The sequence below is a fragment of the Babylonia areolata genome, chromosome 3, assembly GCF_041734735.1.
Source record: "Babylonia areolata isolate BAREFJ2019XMU chromosome 3, ASM4173473v1, whole genome shotgun sequence".
In the NCBI taxonomy this organism is placed as follows: domain Eukaryota; kingdom Metazoa; phylum Mollusca; class Gastropoda; order Neogastropoda; family Buccinidae; genus Babylonia; species Babylonia areolata.
Window position 1 is genome coordinate 28020557 of NC_134878.1, and position 21774 is coordinate 28042330.

The window sequence follows — 21774 nt, forward strand, 5'->3', positions numbered from 1 at the left end:
TAAATATTTCTGACAGTTGCCAAGACAGGATGTTTTCTTCTTGATGCAGGGTTAAATCCATCTATGAACACATTATCTCCTGAACAACACACTCCCCTCATCCATCTATGAACACATACACACTCCATGAACACACGCACACACACACGCACACACACACAGTTATGGACACAGACAGACACATACACAAAGATACACACAATGTCATGGCCACAGACACACACACACACACAGATACACATTGAGTCATGGACACAGACACACACACAGACACAGATACACACAGTGTCACGGCCACACACACCCACACACACACCCACACACAGAGTGTGGAGTACCTTGAAGTAATCATCAAACTTGAGTGCCCGGTTGGCCTCCCAGTCGTAGCCAAAGCGTTTGAGTTGAATGCACAGCAAAGGGGGCAGCGTCTTGATGCACATACGTTTGATGGTGTTACGCTGGAAACAAACATCAACAACTATCAGAAATAAGGTGATGGTGGTGTGTTACATTTGATGGTGTTACACTGGAAACATCCATAACTACCAGACATAATGTAAGGGTGGTGTGTTACATTTGATGGTGTTGCGCTGGAAACAAACATCCATAACTACCAGACATAATGTGGTGGTGGTGTGTTACATTTGATGGTGATGGCTGGTTCTTTGCTTGCGAAGATCAGTGGGAAGTTCCCTCCAGGGATGGGCGGCATGCCTTTTGATGACTAATTAGTCCAATCCGTGATCTGCAGAGTCTGTGGCATTGTGGGCAGGTGTAGATCTGGCCTGCGTTGCTGGGCTGCGGACCTGGGTCTTTCCTTCTCCTTCTTTTCTCCTGGATATTCAGTCGTCTGGTTTCCTCAAAGTGTTGGGTTCCCCTGAGCGTTGAAGATCTCCAGCTACCTCTATCTGATGCTGACTGCTCCCATGTCTTGGGGTTGATGTCCGCTTGGTATAGTTGCTTCTTCAGTTGGCCCTTGAATCTTTTCTGTGGTGCGCCTGTATTGCGTTTGCCTTGGACCAATTCCCCATAAAATACTGCTTTCGGCATGCGAATGTCAGGCATCCGGGTAATGTGTCCTGCCCTGTGAAGTTGTTTTAAGCATTGATGGCCATCCCCTTAACACAGTAGAGCAATTCACTTACCTGGGCAGCGTTATATCGAACGACGCTACAGTGACATTTGATGGTGTTACACTGGAAACATCCATAACAACCAGACATAATGATATCCTGGCGTCAACTAGGCCTGAGAGGGACAGATGCTGTGCTGGTCACAAAATTAGAGCAACACACCCAAAGAAGCATCCATGAAGTGGATGATACACGACTGTGTGGCTCCAGTCTCCCCATTTAAGCCCACAGCACACTAAACTCTGGGTAGGAGCTGGCCCCGGGCTGAAAAACCCACCTCCACTGGGATTCGAACATTCATCCTCCCAGCCACAATGCTGACCACTTCGTCAGTGTCAGGTGTCCTACCTTTTCACCACACTTCACACAGAAGTAGGCGTTGTCCCCTACAGTGTCAGGCGTCCTACCTTTTCACCACACTTCTCACAGAAGTAGGCGTTGTCCCCTACAGTGTCAGGTGTCCTACCTTTTCACCACACTTCTCACAGAAGTAGGCGTTGTCCCCTACAGTGTCAGGTGTCCTACCTTTTCACCACACTTCTCACAGAAGTAGGCGTTGTCCCCTACAGTGTCAGGTGTCCTACCTTTTCACCACACTTCTCACAGAAGTAGGCGTTGTCCCCGTCTAACAGCTCCCCCTTGACAAACTGGTCCAGGGAGTCCTGCAGCGTGGCGTTCTTCACGGTCAGGTTCAGGGCGATGAACGCCTCCTCTCTCTCGTACCTGATCACACACACTTCACCATCATACCTGGATCACACACACTTCACTGTCATACCTGATCACACAAACTTCACCGTTAGGTTCAGAACAATGACCATCTCCTCTCTCTCACACCTGTATCACACCCACCTCACTGTCATACCTGATCACACAAACTTCACCGTTAGGTTCAGAACAATGACCATCTCCTCTCTCTCACACCTGTATCACACCCACCTCACTGTCATACATGGGTCACACACACACTTCAATGTCATACCTGGGTCACACACACTTCACTGTCATACCTGGGTCACAAACATGCTTCAGTCATACCTGGGTCACCTGGGTCACACACACTTCAGTCATACCTGGGTCACCTGGGTCACACACGCACTTCAGTCATACCTGGGTCACACACACTTCAATGTCATACCTGGGTCACCCACACTTCACTGTCATACATGGGTCACACACACTTCAGTCATACCTGAGTCACACACACTTCAGTCATACCTGGGTCACACACGCACTTCAGTCATACCTGGGTCACCTGGGTCACACACGCACTTCAGTCATACCTGGGTCACACACACTTCACTGTCATACCTGGGTCACACACACGCACTTCAGTCATACCTGGGTCACCTGGGTCACACACACACTTCAGTCATACCTGGGTCACACACACACTTTACTGTCATACCTGGGTCACACACACTTCTGTCATACCTGGGTCACACACACTTCATTGTTATGTCTACCCTCTCTCTCTCTCTCATTTCACTGTCTTGTCTACCTCCTTTCTCTCTCAGCGGTGACACACACACACGCAGTCTCATACACACAGTCACACACGCACACACATACATACATGCGTGTACACACAGAGTCTCTCTCACACACTTACACACTACAGACACACACGCGCGCACACTCACATACACATCATTTCACTTTGATATCACAACACACATACACACACACACACAGACTTACACACACACACACGCTGTGATGAAGGCGTTTTAGAATTGCTCTGAATTTGCGTGGTACTCCGAATGGAGAGGAATTATTTTTTTTAACCCAGAGTTCAGTCCCCCTTTTTTCTTGGGAGCTCTTGCTGGAGTGAGAGTTTACGGTCAGTCGGTCAATCAATGCTGAGAGGTAAACACCCTGCTCCGAGACTGGCTCAAACATATACCTGCTACATGTTTTTGTAGGTGAGTCCAGGTTGTTTACTTTTTGATATTGGGTTTGGTTGACGAAGTACTGTAAATGGGCTTTGGAAATTAAGCTGGAGTTGTTGGTTGTGTGGTGTTGTTCGCTGTTGCAGAGGGGACCTTGTTGTCAGTAATAAAATCTTGCTTCGTCACAAAAACAGGTTGAAGTTGACTGGGAGCAGAAATTTAGTGAAGCTAGTTTATTTCCAGTTCATTGGAAACTTATGGTTGTAAAAGGAAATTTTCTATCTAAAATTACGCTTAAATAACATACTTACCGTGACCCAGCTAGTGCAGACTCCAGCAGGGGTCTGACATTCCTGTCCTGTGCAAACTACTATCCGCCTATGCAGAGAAAACGAAACTACGGCCGATAACCTCCCGGAAGTAGGTAACCTCCCCTTTGTCCCGCTGACTAGCGCCCTCTTTTTCCGGCAGCCATTATGACTCCTGTTCCTGTGCTCTTCATATGGCTAAGTTTTTTCGTATTTTCTGTCTGTCTGTTGATTCTCTGGTGTTCTTGTTTTTTGTCAAATTCTGTCTTCAACCAGGTCACATAATTATATGGTTCGATTGGGAGATCAGACTAAAATTAAGGCGCGATCGCAATCAATTCGCGGACACTCTGGGCCCTCTATTTCTGGCCCTCTCAACAGCGCCAACGTGCCACCTCCTCCACTTCCTTCGCTCCCTCCGGTCGACTCCAGACCTCCACCACCTCCTGCACCTTCTCCAGCGACTTCTAGAGGTACGTTATCCCATACTCAGGTCAGTGGTGCCATTGATGCTATTCATTTCAATTCGCGAATGAACTTGACGCGATCCGCGTTTCTCGGCCCTGCCAGTCGGCAGGACGCCCGAGTCAATATGTTTTCAGCAGAGAGCCTTGGACTGGGCTTGATGTTGGCGGTTGGGCTACTGATGAGAGGAACACTGATGTTCGGGTCTTCCACCTTCATAAAAGTTCATTCGTCTTGATGAAGAGGGGAGTGATAAATAAATAAAAACCTCAAAGACAATGAAATGGAAAAAAAAAACATACATTATATTTACCTGCTAAATTTATAAGCAGAGGACATTAATTAGTCTATGTTATATGAAAAAAATACATTATATTTACCTGCTGAATTTGTGAACAGAGGACATTAAGTTGTCTGTGCTGGGTGATGAAACATACTTTAGTTTTTGTTGTTGAAGATATATGTATAGGTGTGTGTTTTTTTGCGGTGGATGTGAACTTGGAAAAGACTCTGCACAAGTGAAGAAAAGATTATTATTTTTTTGAGACTCTGTTTTGGTTGGAGGAGTGATGGTGTGATGGATGACTCTTGTTGCGGAGTGCATGATTATAAACTGTTAATAATTAACCAATGGAAATATATTAAGATTTGATGAGGACTGAACATTAGTATGTGGAAAATTATCTATGTTTTGTTTTGTTTTGTTTGTGAAAAAGAAATTAGAGTTGGCAAACACTACCAACCCTGAAGTGGACTTAATTTTGTCCTTGAAACTGGAAGAGTATGTGTGGTGTGTGAGAGAGAAAACGCGAACATAACGCACGCTGACAGTACACACAGATTATTACATTCCACACCCCCACACTTGTAACACATGCACACACACAGATTTTCTCTCACACACATACATACCACACACACACACACACACATCATTTCACTCTGATATCACAACACATATACACATACACACACATGGAGAGTTACACAGACACACTCATAAACACACACACACAACAAAACCAAGTTTTTGGCCAGTGACAATGACAATGACAGTCACACACACACACACTTACATACATACCCACACACACATATAAACACAGAGACTCCCCCACTCCTCCCTCTCCTAGCCCCCTAACAGAGACTCAGACACACGCAAACAAAAGTGAATATTCACCTGTGTGGGCAGTCCTTACAAATCTTCTGGTCAGAGAATTTGCCTTGGAATTTACTTTTGAAGATTTCCTCCTTGCCAATTTTCTGTCAACATACATCATTTTTGTCAATAGACATCTGCACCCATTTTCCATGAACACAATGTAATTCCAATTGATTTCTAAAAAAAAAAAAAAAAAAAGGGGGGGGGGGGGGGGGGGCGGAATAAGGCTTACAAATCTCTCCAACCCCTAGAAAAACACTCCTAAAAAACAAACAAAAATAAACAAACACAAAAATAGTTCCGGGTGGCTATGAATTGTCTGCCTGTTTGCCATCAAGATTGCTGTGTCCAACAAGAACAACACAAGGACACCTCATATGTCACACAGCACAGTCCTTATGACCTCATACAACACAGTTCTTATGACCTCATACAACACAGTTCTTATGACCTCATACAACACAGTCCTTATGACCTCATACAACAAAGTTCTTATGACCTCATACAACACAGTCCTTATGACCTCATACAGCAGTCCTTGTGACCTCATACAACACACTCCTTATGACCTCATACAACACACTCCTCATACAACACACTCCTTATGACCTCATACAACACAGTCCTCATACAACAGAGTCCTTATGACCTCATACAACAGTCCTTATGACCTTATACAACACAGTCCTTATGACCTCATACAACAGAGTCCTTATGACCTCATACAACAGTCCTCTTATGACCTCATACAGTACAGTCCTTATGACCTCATACAGCACAGTCCTCATACAAATCCACACAACACAGTCCTTATGACCTCATACAACACAGTCCTCATATAAATCCACAAAACACAGTCCTTATGACCTCATACAGCAGTCCTTATGACCTCATACAACACAGTCCTTATGACCTCATACAGAACAGTCCTCTTATGACCTCATACAACACAGTCCTTATGACCTCATACAGCACAGTCCTCTTATGACCTCATACAACACAGTCCTCATATAAATCCACACAACACAGTCCTTATGACCTCATACAACACAGTCCTCATATAAATCCACAAAACACAATCCTTATGACCTCATACAGCAGTCCTTATGACCTCATACAACACAGTCCTTATGACCTCATACAGAACAGTCCTCTTATGACCTCATACAACACAGTCCTTATGACCTCATACAACACAGTCCTTATGACCTCATACAGAACAGTCCTCTTATGACCTCATACAACACAGTCCTTATGACCTTGTACAACACATCCTCTTATGACCTTATACAACACAGTCCCTATGTCCTCATACAACACAGTCCTCTTATGACATACAACACAGTCCTTATGACCTCATACAACACAGTCCTCTTATGACCTCACACAACACAGCCCTTATGACCTCATACAACACAGTCCTCTTATGATCTCATACAACACAGTCCTTATGACCTCACACAACACAGTCCTTATGACCTCATACAACACAGTCCTCTTATGATCTCATACAACACAGTCCTTATGACCTCACACAACAAAGTCCTTATGACCTCATACAACACAATCACAACAGTACCACACACAACAATGCCACCTTCATGTGTTCGTTGATCTGGTCAGTGACCTTACAGCAATGTCCTTATCCTCTATCCAGATCCTACCTTCTTGATCTGGTCAGTGATAGCACAGCAATGTCCTTACCCCCTATCCAGTCCTAACCTTGTTGATCTGGTCAGTGACACCACAGCAATGTCCTTACCCACTATCCAGTCCCTATATTGTTGATATGGTCAATGACCTTACAGCAATGTTATTACCCACAGCCACTATCCAGTCCCTACCTTGTTGATCTGGTCAGTGACATCACAGCAATGTCCTTACCCACTATCCAGTTCCTACCTTGCTGATCTGGTCAGTGACATCACAGCAATGTCCTTACCCACAGCCACTATCCATATCCTACCTTGTTGATCCAGTCAGTGACATCACAACAATGTCCTTACCCCCTATCCAGATCCTACCTTGTTGATCTGGTCAGTGACATCACAGCAATGTCCTTATTCCCTATCCAGTCCCTACCTTGCTGATCTGGTCAGTGACCTCACAGCAACGTCCTTATCCCCTATCCAGTCCCTACCTTGCTGATCTGGTCAGTGACAATACAGCAATGTCCTTACCCCCTATCCAGTCCCTACCTTGCTGATCTGGTCAGTGACGTCACACCAATGTCCTTAGCCCCTATCCAGTCCCTACCTTGTTGATCTGGTCAGTGACATCACAGCAATGTCCTTACCCCCTATCCAGTCACTACCTTGCTGATCTGGTCAGTGACATCACAGCAATGTCCTTACCCACTATCCAGTCCCTACCTTGTTGATCTGGTCAGTGACATCACAGCAATGTCCTTACCCACTATCCAGTCCCTACCTTGTTGATCTGGTCAGTGACATCACAGCAATGTCCTTACACCATGTCCAGTCCCTATATTGTTGATCTGGTCAGTGACATCACAGCAATGTCCTTACCCCCTATCCAGTCCCTACCTTGTTGATCTGGTCAGTGACATCACAGCAATGTCCTTATCCCCTATCCAGTCCCTACCTTGCTGATCTGGTCAGTGACATCACAGCAATGTCCTTATCCCCTATCCAGTCCCTACCCTGCTGATCTGGTCAGTGACAATACAGCAATGTCCTTACCCCCTATCCAGTCCCTACCTTGTTGATCTGGTCAGTGACCTTACAGCAATGTCCTTACCCCCTATCCAGTCCCTACCTTGCTGATCTGGTCAGCGACCTCACAGCAATGTCCTTACTCACTATCCAGTCCCTACCTTGCTGATCTGGTCAGTGACATCACAGCAATGTCCTTACCCACTATCCAGTCCCTATATTGTTGATCTGGTCAGTGACATCACAGCAATGTCCTTACCCACTATCCAGTCCCTATATTGTTGATATGGTCAATGACCTTACAGCAATGTACTTACCCACAGCCACTATCCAGATCCTACCTTCTTGATCTGGTCAGTGACATCACAGCAATGTCCTTACCCCCTATCCAGTCCCTACCTTGTTGATCTGGTCAGTGACATCGCAGCAATGTCCTTACACCTTATCCAGTCCCTACCTTGTTGATCTGGTCAGTGACCTCACAGCAATGTCCTTACCCCCTATCCAGTCCCTACCTTGTTGATCTGGTCAGTGACATCACAGCAATGTCCTTACCCACTATCCAGTCCCTACCTTGTTGATCTGGTCAGTGACATCACAGCAATGTCCTTACCCCCTATCCAGTCCTTACCTTGTTGATCTGGTCAGTGACATCACAGCAATGTCCTTACCCCCTATCCAGTCCCTACCTTGTTGATCTGGTCAGTGACATCACAGCAATGTCCTTACCCACTATCCAGTCCCTACCTTCATGTGTTCGTCGATCTGGTCAGTGAAGGCCTGGAAGAAGTCGAAGGCATCCTGTTGCTCCCTGACGTTGATGGTCTGGCCCCACAGACGGAAGACGCTCCAGAACTTCTCCGGTTCATGGAACTGCAGGCGGCTCTCCATCAGGTGGCCAAACACCTGCTGCACCTGGTTGAACACACTGACAGACACACTGACTGGGTGAACACACTGACATACACACTGACTGCTTGAACACACTGTCAGACACACTGACAGATTGTACACACTGACACACACACACTGACTGGGTAAAGACACTGACACACACACACACACTGACAGATTGTACACACTGACAGACACACTGACTGGCTGAACAAACTGACTGGTTGAACACACTGACACACAAACTGACTGCTTGAACACACTGACAGACACACTGACTGGTTCAACACACTGACAGACACTGACTGGCTGAACACACTGACAGACACATGGACTGGTTGAACACACTGACAGACACACTGACTGGTTGAACACACTGACAGACACACTGACTGGTTGAACACACTGACCGGTTGAACACACTAACAGACACACTGGTTGAACACACTGACAGACACACTGACTGGTTAAACACACTGACCAGTTGAACACACTGACAGACACACTAACTGGTTGAACACACTGTCACACGCATGGACTAAATGAACACACTGTCACATGCACAGACTGGTTGAACACACTGACAGACACACTGACTAGTTGAACACACTGATAGAAACAGACTGGTTGAACACATTGACTGACACAGTGTCTGGTTGAACACACTGTCACACACACACACACACACTGACAGACAGACACACTGACTGGTTGAACACACTGCCACAGACACACTGACTGGTTGAACACACTGACAGACACACTGACTTGTTGAACACACTGACAGACACACTGACTGGTTGAACACACCATCATACACGCTGACCGGTTCAACACACTGACAGACAACCCCCAACACACCTATCTTCATCAGGGTGGTCCTCTAAATCAACCACACACACACACACACACACACACCTGTCTTCGTCAGGCTGGTCCTCGTCGACACAGAGGATGGCCTCAGGCACGCCAGGCACCATGTAGAGCTGCTGGATGACAGAGTTCATGTAACACGTGGCGCCTGCATTCTTCAGTCCCACATAGCCACATGCCGCTCGCCCGTCCACTGGGGGCATATACTGCACATAGTACACACATCGCTTTACACACAGTACATACATCGCTGTACACACAGTACATACATCGCTGTACACACAGTATATACACCACTGTACACACAGTATATACATCATTGTACAACAAACAGTACATACATCATTGTACACACAGTATGCATATCACTGTACTGGACACAGTACATACATCACTGTACACACAGTACATACATTGCTGTACTGCACACAGTATATACATCGCTGTACTGCACACATCACGTACGTAACTGTACACACATTACATACATCGCTGTAGACACAATACATGAATCGCTGTACTGCATACATCATGTACATTATGGTACACACAGTACATACATCACTGTACAGCACACAGTACCTACATCACTGTACACACAGTATATACATCACTGTACTACAAACAGTACATACATAACTGTACACAGTATACATCACATACATTGCTGTACTGCACACAACACATACATCACTGTATTAAACATCACATACATCACTGCACAGCATGCATCACTGTACACATCACATACATCACTGTACTGCACACAGTACATACATCCCCGCACTCCCCTCCCCCCCCAGGGAGTTACCTCCCATTGGTTGGCACAGTCTGGGTTGGGCACACATCGCACATGACACACATCACCCCCCTCACACACACTAGTTACCTCCCACTGGTTGGCGCAGTCTGGGTTGGGCACACGTAACACATGACACACATCCCCCCCCCCAACACACACACTAGTTACCTCCCACTGGTTGGCGCAGTCTGGGTTGGGCTGGTGGTGCATGGCCAGCAGCTGTCGGCACACCAGCTGCAGGTTGTGGGCACAGCGGTCACACAGCTCTGTCAGCAGTTCAAACCCTGCCTGGCGAGACTGTCGCAGTGAACACCTGACAGCACCACACCTCACTGCTTAGTGTCCACATTATCATCATGTCATTTTCATATACCACAACACACATCTCAGTGTCCACATTATCATCATGTCATTATCATATACCACAACACACATCTTGATGTCCTCATTATCATCATGTCCTCATTATCATATACATCTCAGTGTCCACATTATCATCATGTCATTTTCATATACCACAACACACATCTCAGTGTCCACATTATCATCATGTCATTATCATATACCACAACACACATCTTGATGTCCTCATTACCATCATGTCCTCATTATCACTGTCATTATCACAAACCACAACACACATTCTGGTATCCTCATTATCATCATGTCTTCAGTATCAATGTCATTATTAAATACCACAACATACATCTTGGTGTCCTCATTATCATCATGTCCTCAGTATCAATGTCATTATTATATACCACAACATACATCTTGGTGTCCTCATTATCATCATGTCCTAATTATCATTATGTCATTATCACATACCACAACACACATCTTGGTGTCCTCATTATCATCATGTCCTAATTATCATTATGTCATTATCACATACCACAACACACATCTTGGTGTCCTCATTATCATCATGTCCTAATTATCATTATGTCATTATCACATACCACGACACACATCTTGGTGTCCTCATTATCATTATGTCATTATCACATACCACAACACATCTTGGTGTCCTCATTATCATCATGTCCTCAGTATCAATATGTCATTATCACATACCACAACACACATTTTGGTGTCCTCATTATCATGTCCTCAGTAACAATATGTCATTATCACATACCACAACACACATCTTGGTGTCCACATTATCATCATGTCCTCAGTATCAATATGTCATTATCACATACCACAACACACATCTTGGTGTCCTCATTATCATCATGTCCTCAGTATCAATATGTCATTATCACATACCACAACACACATCTTGGTGTCATTATCATCATGTCCTCAGTATCAATATGACATCATCACATACCACAACACACATCTTGATGTCCACATTATCACTATCATTATCACATACCACAGCACACATCTTGGTGTCCTCATTATCTTTATGTCATTATTACATACCACAACACATCTTGGTGCCCTCATTATCATTATGTCACTATCACATACCACAATACACACTTACTGTCCTCATTATCATTATGTCACTATCACATACCACAACACACACTTACTGTCCTCATTATCATTATGTTATTATCACATAGAGCAGCAATTTCAGACATGAAGAATGGCAGATGCTTGGGAATGGTTGAAAACTCTCACTGGAGAAATGAAAAAGAAAACTGTTGCTTGTCAAATGACACCACACAAGCAGATTGATTTCTCTAATAATCTTAACAACTTTTACTGTTGGTTTTTAAGGAATAACACATGTGGAAAACTTTTAAAGACATGTGCTTCTGAACTGAGTGATATATTTTGTAAACTTTTCAACTGTTCTCTCAAGGACTGCTCTGTCCCCAACATCTTGAAAAACTATAATCTGTCCTATCCCCAAGAAAAAGAACCCAAATGCACTAAATGACTACCGTCCTGTTGCCCTGACTTCAATAGTCATGAAATGCTTTGAAAAAATTGTTCCCCGCCATCTATTATCTTTCACTAACCAACACCTTGACCCTTTTCAGTTTGTATACAAACCAAACAGAAGTACTGACGATGCCATTTTAACTCTCCTTCACGTCTTCCTTCATTTGAATAACACATGATCCTTCGTTCATATTCTTTTCACTGACTTCTCTTCTGCTTTTAACACAGTACAACCTCATCTCCTTGCCCTCAAACTGTTGGGCTTTGGCATTGATCCAAAGCTCATTCTCTGGATAGTAAGCTTTCTTTACAATAGAACTCAAGTCCGTCCCGTTTCAGTCTTCTCAAAACTTTACTTCCACTGGTGCACCTCAAGACACAGTGCTGTCCCCTGTCCTGTTTACACTATACATGAAAGACTGTAGAGGCACTGAGGAAACTTCTGTCATAAAATATTCTGACGATTCCGCTACTGAAGATCTGTCCAATTCTGATACTATTTACTTCGCTGAAATGAAAAACATTTTGCTCCTGTTGTGAAGAGAACTATCTTAATCTGAACATTTTAAAAACAAAAGAAATGTTAGAAGACTTTCAAAAAGATCCTTCGCAAGTACCTGCTCTTGTTTTTAGTGGTGAAACTGTGGAGAGAGTTAATGAATACAAATATTCAGGGGCTATTTTAGACAATAATCTGGCTTTTGACAGGAATGTTGATTGCATTCATAAGAAATGTCAACCTAGAATATTTTGTCTGCAGAAGCTAAGAAATATTGGTGCAAATTCCAAGATTCTCCAGAGCAACTATTGATGTTGTATTGAGTCTGTGCTGACAGTTTCATTTATGTGCTGGTAAGGTAGTCTGGGAGTGAGGAGTAAGCGAGTTTTGAATGATGTTGTGAGTGTGTGCAGTAAAGATGTGGAAGTGAGACAAGCTAGAATGCAAGAGCTGTATGAAAGGCGAGTGGTTCAGAAAGCCAGGCAGATATCACCTGACGGCACACATATTTTAGCAAAGTACTATGAACTGCTGCCATCAGGACGATGCTACTGAACGTTTTAAGTAAAATCCAGTGCTCAGAAGATTTTTATGCCACGTTCAATTCACCTTTTAAATTCTTGAGAACTATGTATACATGGATGTGTCACAATATGTGTGTGTATATGGTGTGTGTCAGTGTGTGTGTGTGTGTGTGTGTTTGTGTGCGTGTGTGTGTGTGTGTGTGTGTGCATGTGCCTGCGCTTGCATGCGAGTATGTGTGAAAGTGCAAGCATGATAGGCTGCACTGCTTAAATTTCTTAGATAACCATTTACTTAATATGCATGACAGTGTGCAGGATGAATGCGCAATAGGAACTGTGCAATGTTTGTGTCTGGCAATATACATCTTATCGAAATCAATACATGCCATTGTAACCTTGGTGTCTTTCAATATGTTTACAATGGTGATTAATTACAACATTTTGAGTGTACATAAAAATAATATCTAGTACTTTTCTTCTTATGAATGTCCCATATGTTTATTGATTCTTTTTACTTAAGTCATGTTTAATATTTTGGGGTTGAGTAATTGTCTACATTTTTCTTGCTGCACCTGATGAAATTTCTCTTAAAGAGATAATACAGTTATTCTTGATCGTAGCTTATCTTATACCACAACACACATCTTGGTGTCCTCATTATCATTATGTCACTATCACATACAACACACATCTTACTGTCCTCTCTATTAAGAGACAAATACACACTGCAGGCATCTGACCGTGATCACTGCAGGCCCTTTGGGTCTGATTTGGGGCCTCAGGGTGCCATGGGGTCTAAAGTGAGACCCAGAGGTAACCAGTACATGATAAGAAAGGTCAGATGCCTGCAGTTCTGCTCCACAAAATAAATCAGTTTGTGCTCCTGCACAAACACAGGTCTGTTTGCATGTATGTATGTATGTTTCTATGTATATAAGGGACCTAGGGCAATTTGGAGATCTAGATCGGGGTGGTCCCAAACCACCATCTCTATTACTACTACTCACTTAGGACTGAGCTCTGTCAGTCCAGTCTGATTCACACCATTACCCTCCCACTATCACATCACTCACTTGGGATTGAACTCCATCAGTCCTGACTCATCAGAGAGCTGCATTCTGTTGTCCATCATCAGCTTAGAGGCCGGGAACAGAAAGTCATGGAGCAGGTCGTTCACTAGATCTTCTCCTGTCATGAACACACAAACTCACAGGTCAAAGGTATTTCATTCAGACTGCCAATGGAAAGTAGAAGGCAGCATACAAAATGTGGAAAAACAGGGAACAGGAAAGTCCATTTGGGAACAGGAAGTATACAAGGGAACAGAAGTAGGGAACAGGAAGTATACAAGGGAACAGGAAGTAGGGAACAGGAATTCCACTAAGGAACAGGAGTATGGAACAGGAGAAAGGAACAGGAAGTATACATGGGAATAGGAAGTAGGGAACAGAAAGTCCACTAGGGAACAGGAAGTCCACTAGGGACCAGAAGTAGGGAACAGGAAGTCTACTAGGGAACAGGAGTAGGGAACAGGAAGTCTTCAAAGGAACAGGAAGTAGAGAACAGGAGGTCTTCAAAGGAACAGGAGTAGGGAACAGGAAGTCCACTAGAGAACAGTAGTGGAGAATAGAAAGTCTACAGAGGAACGGGAAGTAGGGAACAGGAAGTCCACTAGGGAACAGGAGTAGAGAACAGAAAGTCCACTAGAGAACAGTAGTGGAGAACAGGAAGTCCACTAAGGAACAGGAGTAGGAAATAGGAAGTCCACTAGAGAACAGTAGTGGAGAACAGAAAGTCTACAAGGGAACAGGAAGTAGGGAACAGGAAGTCCACTAGGGAACAGTAGTAGAGAACAGAAAGTCTACAGAGGAACGGGAAGTAGGGAACAGGAAGTCCACTAGGGAACAGGAGTAGAGAACAGAAAGTCCACTAGAGAACAGTAGTGGAGAACAGGAAGTCCACTAAGGAACAGGAGTAGGAAATAGGAAGTCCACTAGAGAACAGTAGTGGAGAACAGAAAGTCTACAAGGGAACAGGAAGTAGGGAACAGGAAGTCCACTAGGGAACAGGAAGTAGGGAACAGGAAGTCCACTAGAGAACAGTAGTGGAGAACAGAAAGTCTACAAGGGAACAGGAAGTAGGGAACAGGAAGTCCACTAGGGAACAGGAGCAGTGAACAGGAAGTCCACTAGACAACAGTAGTGGAGAACAGAAAGTCTACAGAGGAACGGGAAGTAGGGAACAGGAAGTCCACTAGGGAAAAGGAAGTCTTCAAGGGAATAGGAAAAGGGGAACATGAAAAAGGGATCAGGAAGTCTACAAGGCATCAGGCTGTCATATACAGGAAGTCTACAAGGGAAGAAGAAGACTACAGGGAAAGCAGGGAAAGTGGGAGCACAAAGCGCATGAAGGAACAGAAACAAGGTCTTGAAGTGCCTGCACTCTTCCCTGTGGTGTCCATACACCAGCTACAGGTAGAGAGGCAGAGGGGATGGGACGTACCATGCTGCTCCTTGTTGATGCCCTGACAGGTGAAGAGAGTGGTGATCAGCCTGAGGTGTCCAGCCAGCAGGATGTTGTCTGTGGGCTGCAGGTCCGAGTGGCGTGAAGGGACAAAGTTACTGAGCCAGCCCAACTCGTCCTCCAACATCTGTTCCACATCCAGACCCAGCTCCTCCTGTTCCGACACTACACAAAATCCACCTGTGTCATACAAACAGCACACCTGTGTAATGCACACAGTACTCACAACATACCAGTGTCATACACACAATACACACTGCAAACCTGTGTCATACCCACAATACACACAACATATCTGTGTCATACACACAATACACACAGCACAGCTGTGTCATACAGTACCCACAACATACCTGTTATACACATAATACACACACCACACCTGTGTTATACAAATAATACACACACCACACCTGTGTCATAATCACAGTACACACAGCACACTTGTGTCATATACATATTACACACAGCAAACCTGTGTCACACAAGTACACACAACATACCTGTGTCATACACACAATGCACACAGCACACCTGTGTCATACGCACAGTACACACAACATACCTGTGTCATACACACAATACACACAGCACACTTGTGTCAGACACAGAGTATGCACAACATGCCTATGTCATACACAATACATACAGCACACCTGTGTCATACACACAGTAGAGACAACATACCTGTGTCACACACACAATACACACGGCACCTTAGTGTCATACACACAATACAGACAACATACCTGTGTCATACACACAATGCACACGGCACAATGTGTTATACACATTGTACACACTGCAAACCTGTGTCTTGCCTGCTGTACACACAACACACATGTCATACACACTGAACACACACACAGCACATGTGTCATACACTGAACACACACAGCACATGTGTCATACACACTGAACACACACACAGCACATGTGTCATACACTGAACACACACAGCACATGTGTCATACACACTGAACACACACACAGCACATGTGTCATACACAATGTACACACACACAGGGCTTCCTACAGTTGGTTTGCTTGGAGAGTCCACAGGACTCCCACTCAGGTGTTCTAGGGCGTCCTCATGTGGTTGTAGAGAGTCTGATCAGTCGCAGGTCAAGAAACCATTCTTTCATCCAAACACACCACACACTGCCTTTCAATCAGTTCACATCACACACAAACACACACTGAATGAGTGAAAGAGATAGACACACTCACACACACTCACAAACACTCTCTGAATTAAAAAAAGAGAGACACACATGCACACAGATACAGAAAGAGAGATATACATGCACACACACAGTCACACACACAAGAGGGAGAGAGAGAGTGAGATATATATATATATATATATCTATATCTATCTTTTCACACACACACACACACACACACATGCACATACTGACACACACACCACTCATCCCCCTTACACAAAGACAGACAGATGGACATGCACATAGTGAGTTTGAGAGAAAGAGAGAGAGGAGTGATCCGTCTCCTTTTGAAGCTGGCTATCGACGTCGGCTGATTCAGAATCAGCCTTTTCATCTTGTTTGCATTTTGGAGCATCAAGCCATGACTCCGGAAGCATTCTGATTTCGCAGTGTGTCACAGAACACTCGACAAGCCTCATTGTGAGCATACCTGAGATGGGCAACAGTTTTCTGTAAAGGGAGATAAAACGAAAGTAATTAACCCTTTCGCTGCCAGGAAAATAAGATTTAAGTGAAATCTATTTGCCAGGGTTTTTTCACAAAAAACGGGTATAAATTTTCAAAAAATTCTGTGCTCTTTGTTATTGGAGAAAGACCCATAAAAGTATATATTTTCTGAAAGGTAAATGAATAAAGAATACAAAACACATGCTGTTTTCCCATTTTATATATTTTTAGTGACATGCTGTTGTTTTGAAATCAGTGTTTTGTTTTTTGTCACATTTTCAACTTGTTCATTACAAACATTAGTCAGGTAATTTGCACAAAAACATCATATTTTCTGGACAAATGGATATCTGCAAACACAAAATCATACTAGAACAACCACAATATATATATATATATATTTTTAAAGAGATAGATACACAATACATTGTGACTTCTCCAAGTGATACGATGGATGTGAGGCCATGCCCCCTCAGTCTCCACCCCCTTCCTCCTCACCCCTCTCACACGGTCACTTGATTCAGTTCTCATCAGACCGCGTTGGCTGCATGCCAAGAATATCGCTCTGCTGCTAATTCGGTCATCTGTCGTCTGCTAACATCTGTACAGCCGGCATCACTCACTGACAGTAGCATCTTGGCCACTCTCTTGATTACTCCCTTTATTTTCTATCAGATCGTCCTATAAATGTTCATCACTATCTTCTTCGAATTTACGCTTCAATTCCTTCTGAGCATCAGCTAAAGAAAGAAATCTTGGTTGATTTAGTTCGTCACGATCGCATGTCTTGAGCACGGCGTCAGTCCGACATTTTGTTGAGCGAGCGAGGAGAGAAGTCAGGCAAACACTTGGACAGTGACCCAACCAAAACGTTCAAATAAAGGACTGCTTCATGACGTAGATGGGGTTTCTAGCTATGAATAGAATCTAGAGAGATTCCCCAGGCTAAAGCTACCACTATTTTTGCCAATGAAGTGAATGCAAACCAGGGAAAAGTCAGAATATTTCGATGACGAGTTATCTCGTCATGCAGGCAGCGAAGCATACATGGTTGCCATGACGAGTTATCTCGTCATGCAGGCAGCCTAGGGGTTAACTTTGCAGCAGTCGCTGATTTCGCGAAGATAAGATGCCAACCAAAAACTAGTGAAACGAGAAGAAGCAAGCACTGTTATTCGACCGTGCTCATTCACATTTCGATTGACGCCAATCTTATAGTGTGTCCCGCAGACTCCCTAGCCGAAACTGTAGTGCGTCCTCTCTCATTTTAGAGAGTCAGGGACGCACGTATGTGCGTTAACGGAAGCCCTGACACGGCACATATGTCATACACACTATACACACACAGCACATATGTCATACACACTTTACACACAGCACATCTGTCATACACACTGTACACACACAGCACATGTGGCATACACACTGTACACATACAGCACACACGTGTCATAAACATTGTAAACACACAAAACCAAGAGCTGTGCTCATAGGCAAGAAAACCAAGACCTGTGTTCACAGACAGACTGGAAAGCCAGGAGCTGTGTTCACAGACAGACAGGAAAGCCAAAAGCTGCATTCACAGACAGACAGGAAAGCCAAGAGCTGTGTTCACAGACAGACAGGAAAGCCAAGACCTGTGTTCACAGACAGGAAAACCAAGAGCTGTGTTCACAGACAGGAAAGCCAAGAGCTGTGTTCACAGACAGACAGGAAAGCCAAGAGCTGTGTTCACAGACAGGAAGGAAAGCCAAGAACTGTGTTCACAGACAGACAGGAAAGCCAAAAGCTGCATTCACAGACAGACAGGAAAACCAAGAACTGTGTTCACAGACATACAGGAAAGCCAAGAGCTGTGTTCACAGACAGACAGGAAAGCCAAGAGCTGTGTTCACAGACAGGAAAGCCAAAAGCTGCGTTCACAGACAGGAAAACCAAGAGCTGTGTTCACAGACACAGACAGGAAAGCCAAGAGCTGTGTTCACAGACAGGAAAGCCAAGAGCTGTGTTCACAGACACAGACAGGAAAGCCAAGAGCTGTGTTCACAGACAAGAGCTGTGTCCACAGGAAAGACAGGAGCTGTGTCCACAGACAGGAAAGCTAAGAGCTGTGTTCAGAGACAGGAAAGCTAAGAGCTGTGTTCAGAGACAGGAAAGCCAAGAGCAATGTTCACAGACATACAGGAAAGCCAAGAGCTGTGTTCACAGACAGGAAAGCCAGGAGCTGTGTTCACAGACAGACAGGAAAGCTAAGAGCTGTGTTCACAGACAGGAAAGCTAAGAGCTGTGTTCAGAGACAGGAAAGCCAAGAGCTATGTTCACAGACAGACAGGAAAGCCAAGAGCTGTGTTCACAGACAGGAAAGCCAAGAGCTGTGTTCACAGACAGACAGGAAAGCCAAGAGCTGGGTTCACAGACAGGAAAGCCAAGAGCTGTGTTCACAGACAGACAGGAAAGCTAAGAGCTGTGTTCACAGACAGACAGGAAAGCCAAGAGCTGTGTTCACAGACAGACAGGAAAGCTAAGAGCTGTGTTCACAGACAGAAAGGAAAGCTAAGAGCTGTGTTCACAGACAGACAGGAAAGCTAAGAGCTGTGTTCACAGACACAGACAGGAAAGCCCAGAGCTGTGTTCACAGATAGGAAAGCAAAGAAATTTGTGTGTTGCGGTCACCTGTCAAGTTGTGCAGAAGGCGACATCTCAGATCAAAGTACTGGGCACACTGGCTGAGTAACCTGCAACACAGTGTTTCCATGAACACAGCACAACGTCACCACCTACAAAGACCTACACTGTTTCAGAAATACTTGTTTCCAGTTTAAGTTCATATATAATTGTTGCCCTTTCCTGACAGGGTGAACTGATCTTACTACCTGCTCCAGCTTCACAGATTTTCTGCTGTGTCTTCTTCAGCATGCTGTATTTGCCAGTGAGTCTCTCAACTTCATCAGCATGCTGTATTTGCCAGTGAGTCTCTCAATCAGCTAATTTTCATGGGAACCAGACAGCCAAGGATTTTATCATAATATTAATCCTACCTAAATGAATCAGTTTCTTTGACCAGGAGGAACCGATGAACTGAATTTCCTCTTATTAATTTTCATAACTGAGACAACTGCATATGACTAGCAGAAAATTATTATACAATAATCTATAAGAAATTTTGTTTTAAAGTCTTATATTGGTTGCATATCTTCTAATCTACTTCCAATCAACTTTTTTTTCTTCCAAACCCAATACTGCAGCAAAATACTCCAAGCAAGGCATGCTCTCTTCAAAATGATCTTTTATTACCATCCAAATAAACTGTCAAGTCATCTACAAACTGGACTAATAGACTCTCATTCATGTGATAGTTTGATTTCTTTGGTGTACAATATTGTATTAATTATTTCTTGTCAGCAACGATTGTATTTCTGTGGAATCAGGTACATATAATGTGAACACAGGTCTCCCTGCCTTACACCTATGTGGGTATCTAACTAATCTGTGTAATTCACATTCAGCAACACATATGCACCAATGCCATTGTACAATGTTTTATTCCATTTTTTTGTTTCACGCCCCAAACAAAAAACAAAACAAAAATAAAACACTTAATGCCTTCAAAAACCTAGCAATACTGTCAAAAGCCTTCTGAAAATCAACAAGAAATAGTAATGCTGACATATCCTGTGCATTTGTGTTGATAGACAGATCATACCTAAGCATCATGTGTTATAAACATACTGAAAGGTTATATTTCAACTGTGTTGTGAGAACTACAAAGATGACGTTATAAATACACCAAAAGGCTAGATCACATTATAAATACACCAAAAGGCTATGTGTCTATGGTGTTGTGAGAACTACAAAGATGAGGTAATAAATAAACCAAAAAGGCTACATGTCAACAGTGTTGTGAGAACTATAAAGATGATGTAATCAATACACCAAAACACTTTATGTCAAAAGTGTTGTGAGAACTATGAAGTTGCTTGTTTTTCTCCCAATTCTTGAAAAAAAAATCACATGTTATATCTATACCGAAAGGCTATATTTCCACATTATGAGAATTACAAAGATGACATAATAAATACACCAAAAGGCTCAATGTCAACAGTGTTGTGAAAACTTCAAAGATGACAGGTAGTAAATGCACCAAAAAGGCTATGTGTTAAAGGTGTGGTGAATAAGGCATGTTGTGAGAAGTACACAAAAGGTGTGTAACGAACAAGGTGTAGTGACAACTGGACAAAAGGTGTGTGACTGAACAAGGTGTGAGGAGACACTGACAACAGGTGTGTGAGGAACAAGGTGTGAGGAGACACTGACAACAGGTGTGTGAGGAACAAGGTGTGAGGAGACACTGACAACAGGTGTGTGGTGAACAAGGTGTCAGGAGACACTGACAACAGGTGTGTGGTGAACAAGGTGTCAGGAGACACTGACAACAGGTGT

General features: G+C 43.8%; 1 protein-coding gene across 3 annotated transcripts in view; it reads right to left on the reverse strand.

The window, feature by feature from the left end:
* The window catches only part of LOC143279915 (ubiquitin carboxyl-terminal hydrolase 24-like), a 132141-nt gene that overhangs the window by 38759 nt on the left and 71608 nt on the right, over window positions 1-21774 (reverse strand). For all 3 annotated transcript variants that reach the window (XR_013054969.1, XR_013054968.1, XM_076584244.1), the window contains exons 34-42: window positions 20008-20069; window positions 15638-15823; window positions 14209-14323; window positions 10373-10517; window positions 9448-9608; window positions 8383-8563; window positions 4979-5061; window positions 1718-1856; window positions 339-458 (exon numbers count right to left, since the gene is read on the reverse strand). Coding sequence is in view for 1 of the 3 variants with exons in the window: in XM_076584244.1 (XP_076440359.1) it covers window positions 339-458; window positions 1718-1856; window positions 4979-5061; window positions 8383-8563; window positions 9448-9608; window positions 10373-10517; window positions 14209-14323; window positions 15638-15823; window positions 20008-20069 (1192 nt within the window). In the remaining 2 variants the exon portion in view is untranslated. The remainder of the gene's footprint in view (window positions 1-338; window positions 459-1717; window positions 1857-4978; window positions 5062-8382; window positions 8564-9447; window positions 9609-10372; window positions 10518-14208; window positions 14324-15637; window positions 15824-20007; window positions 20070-21774) is intronic.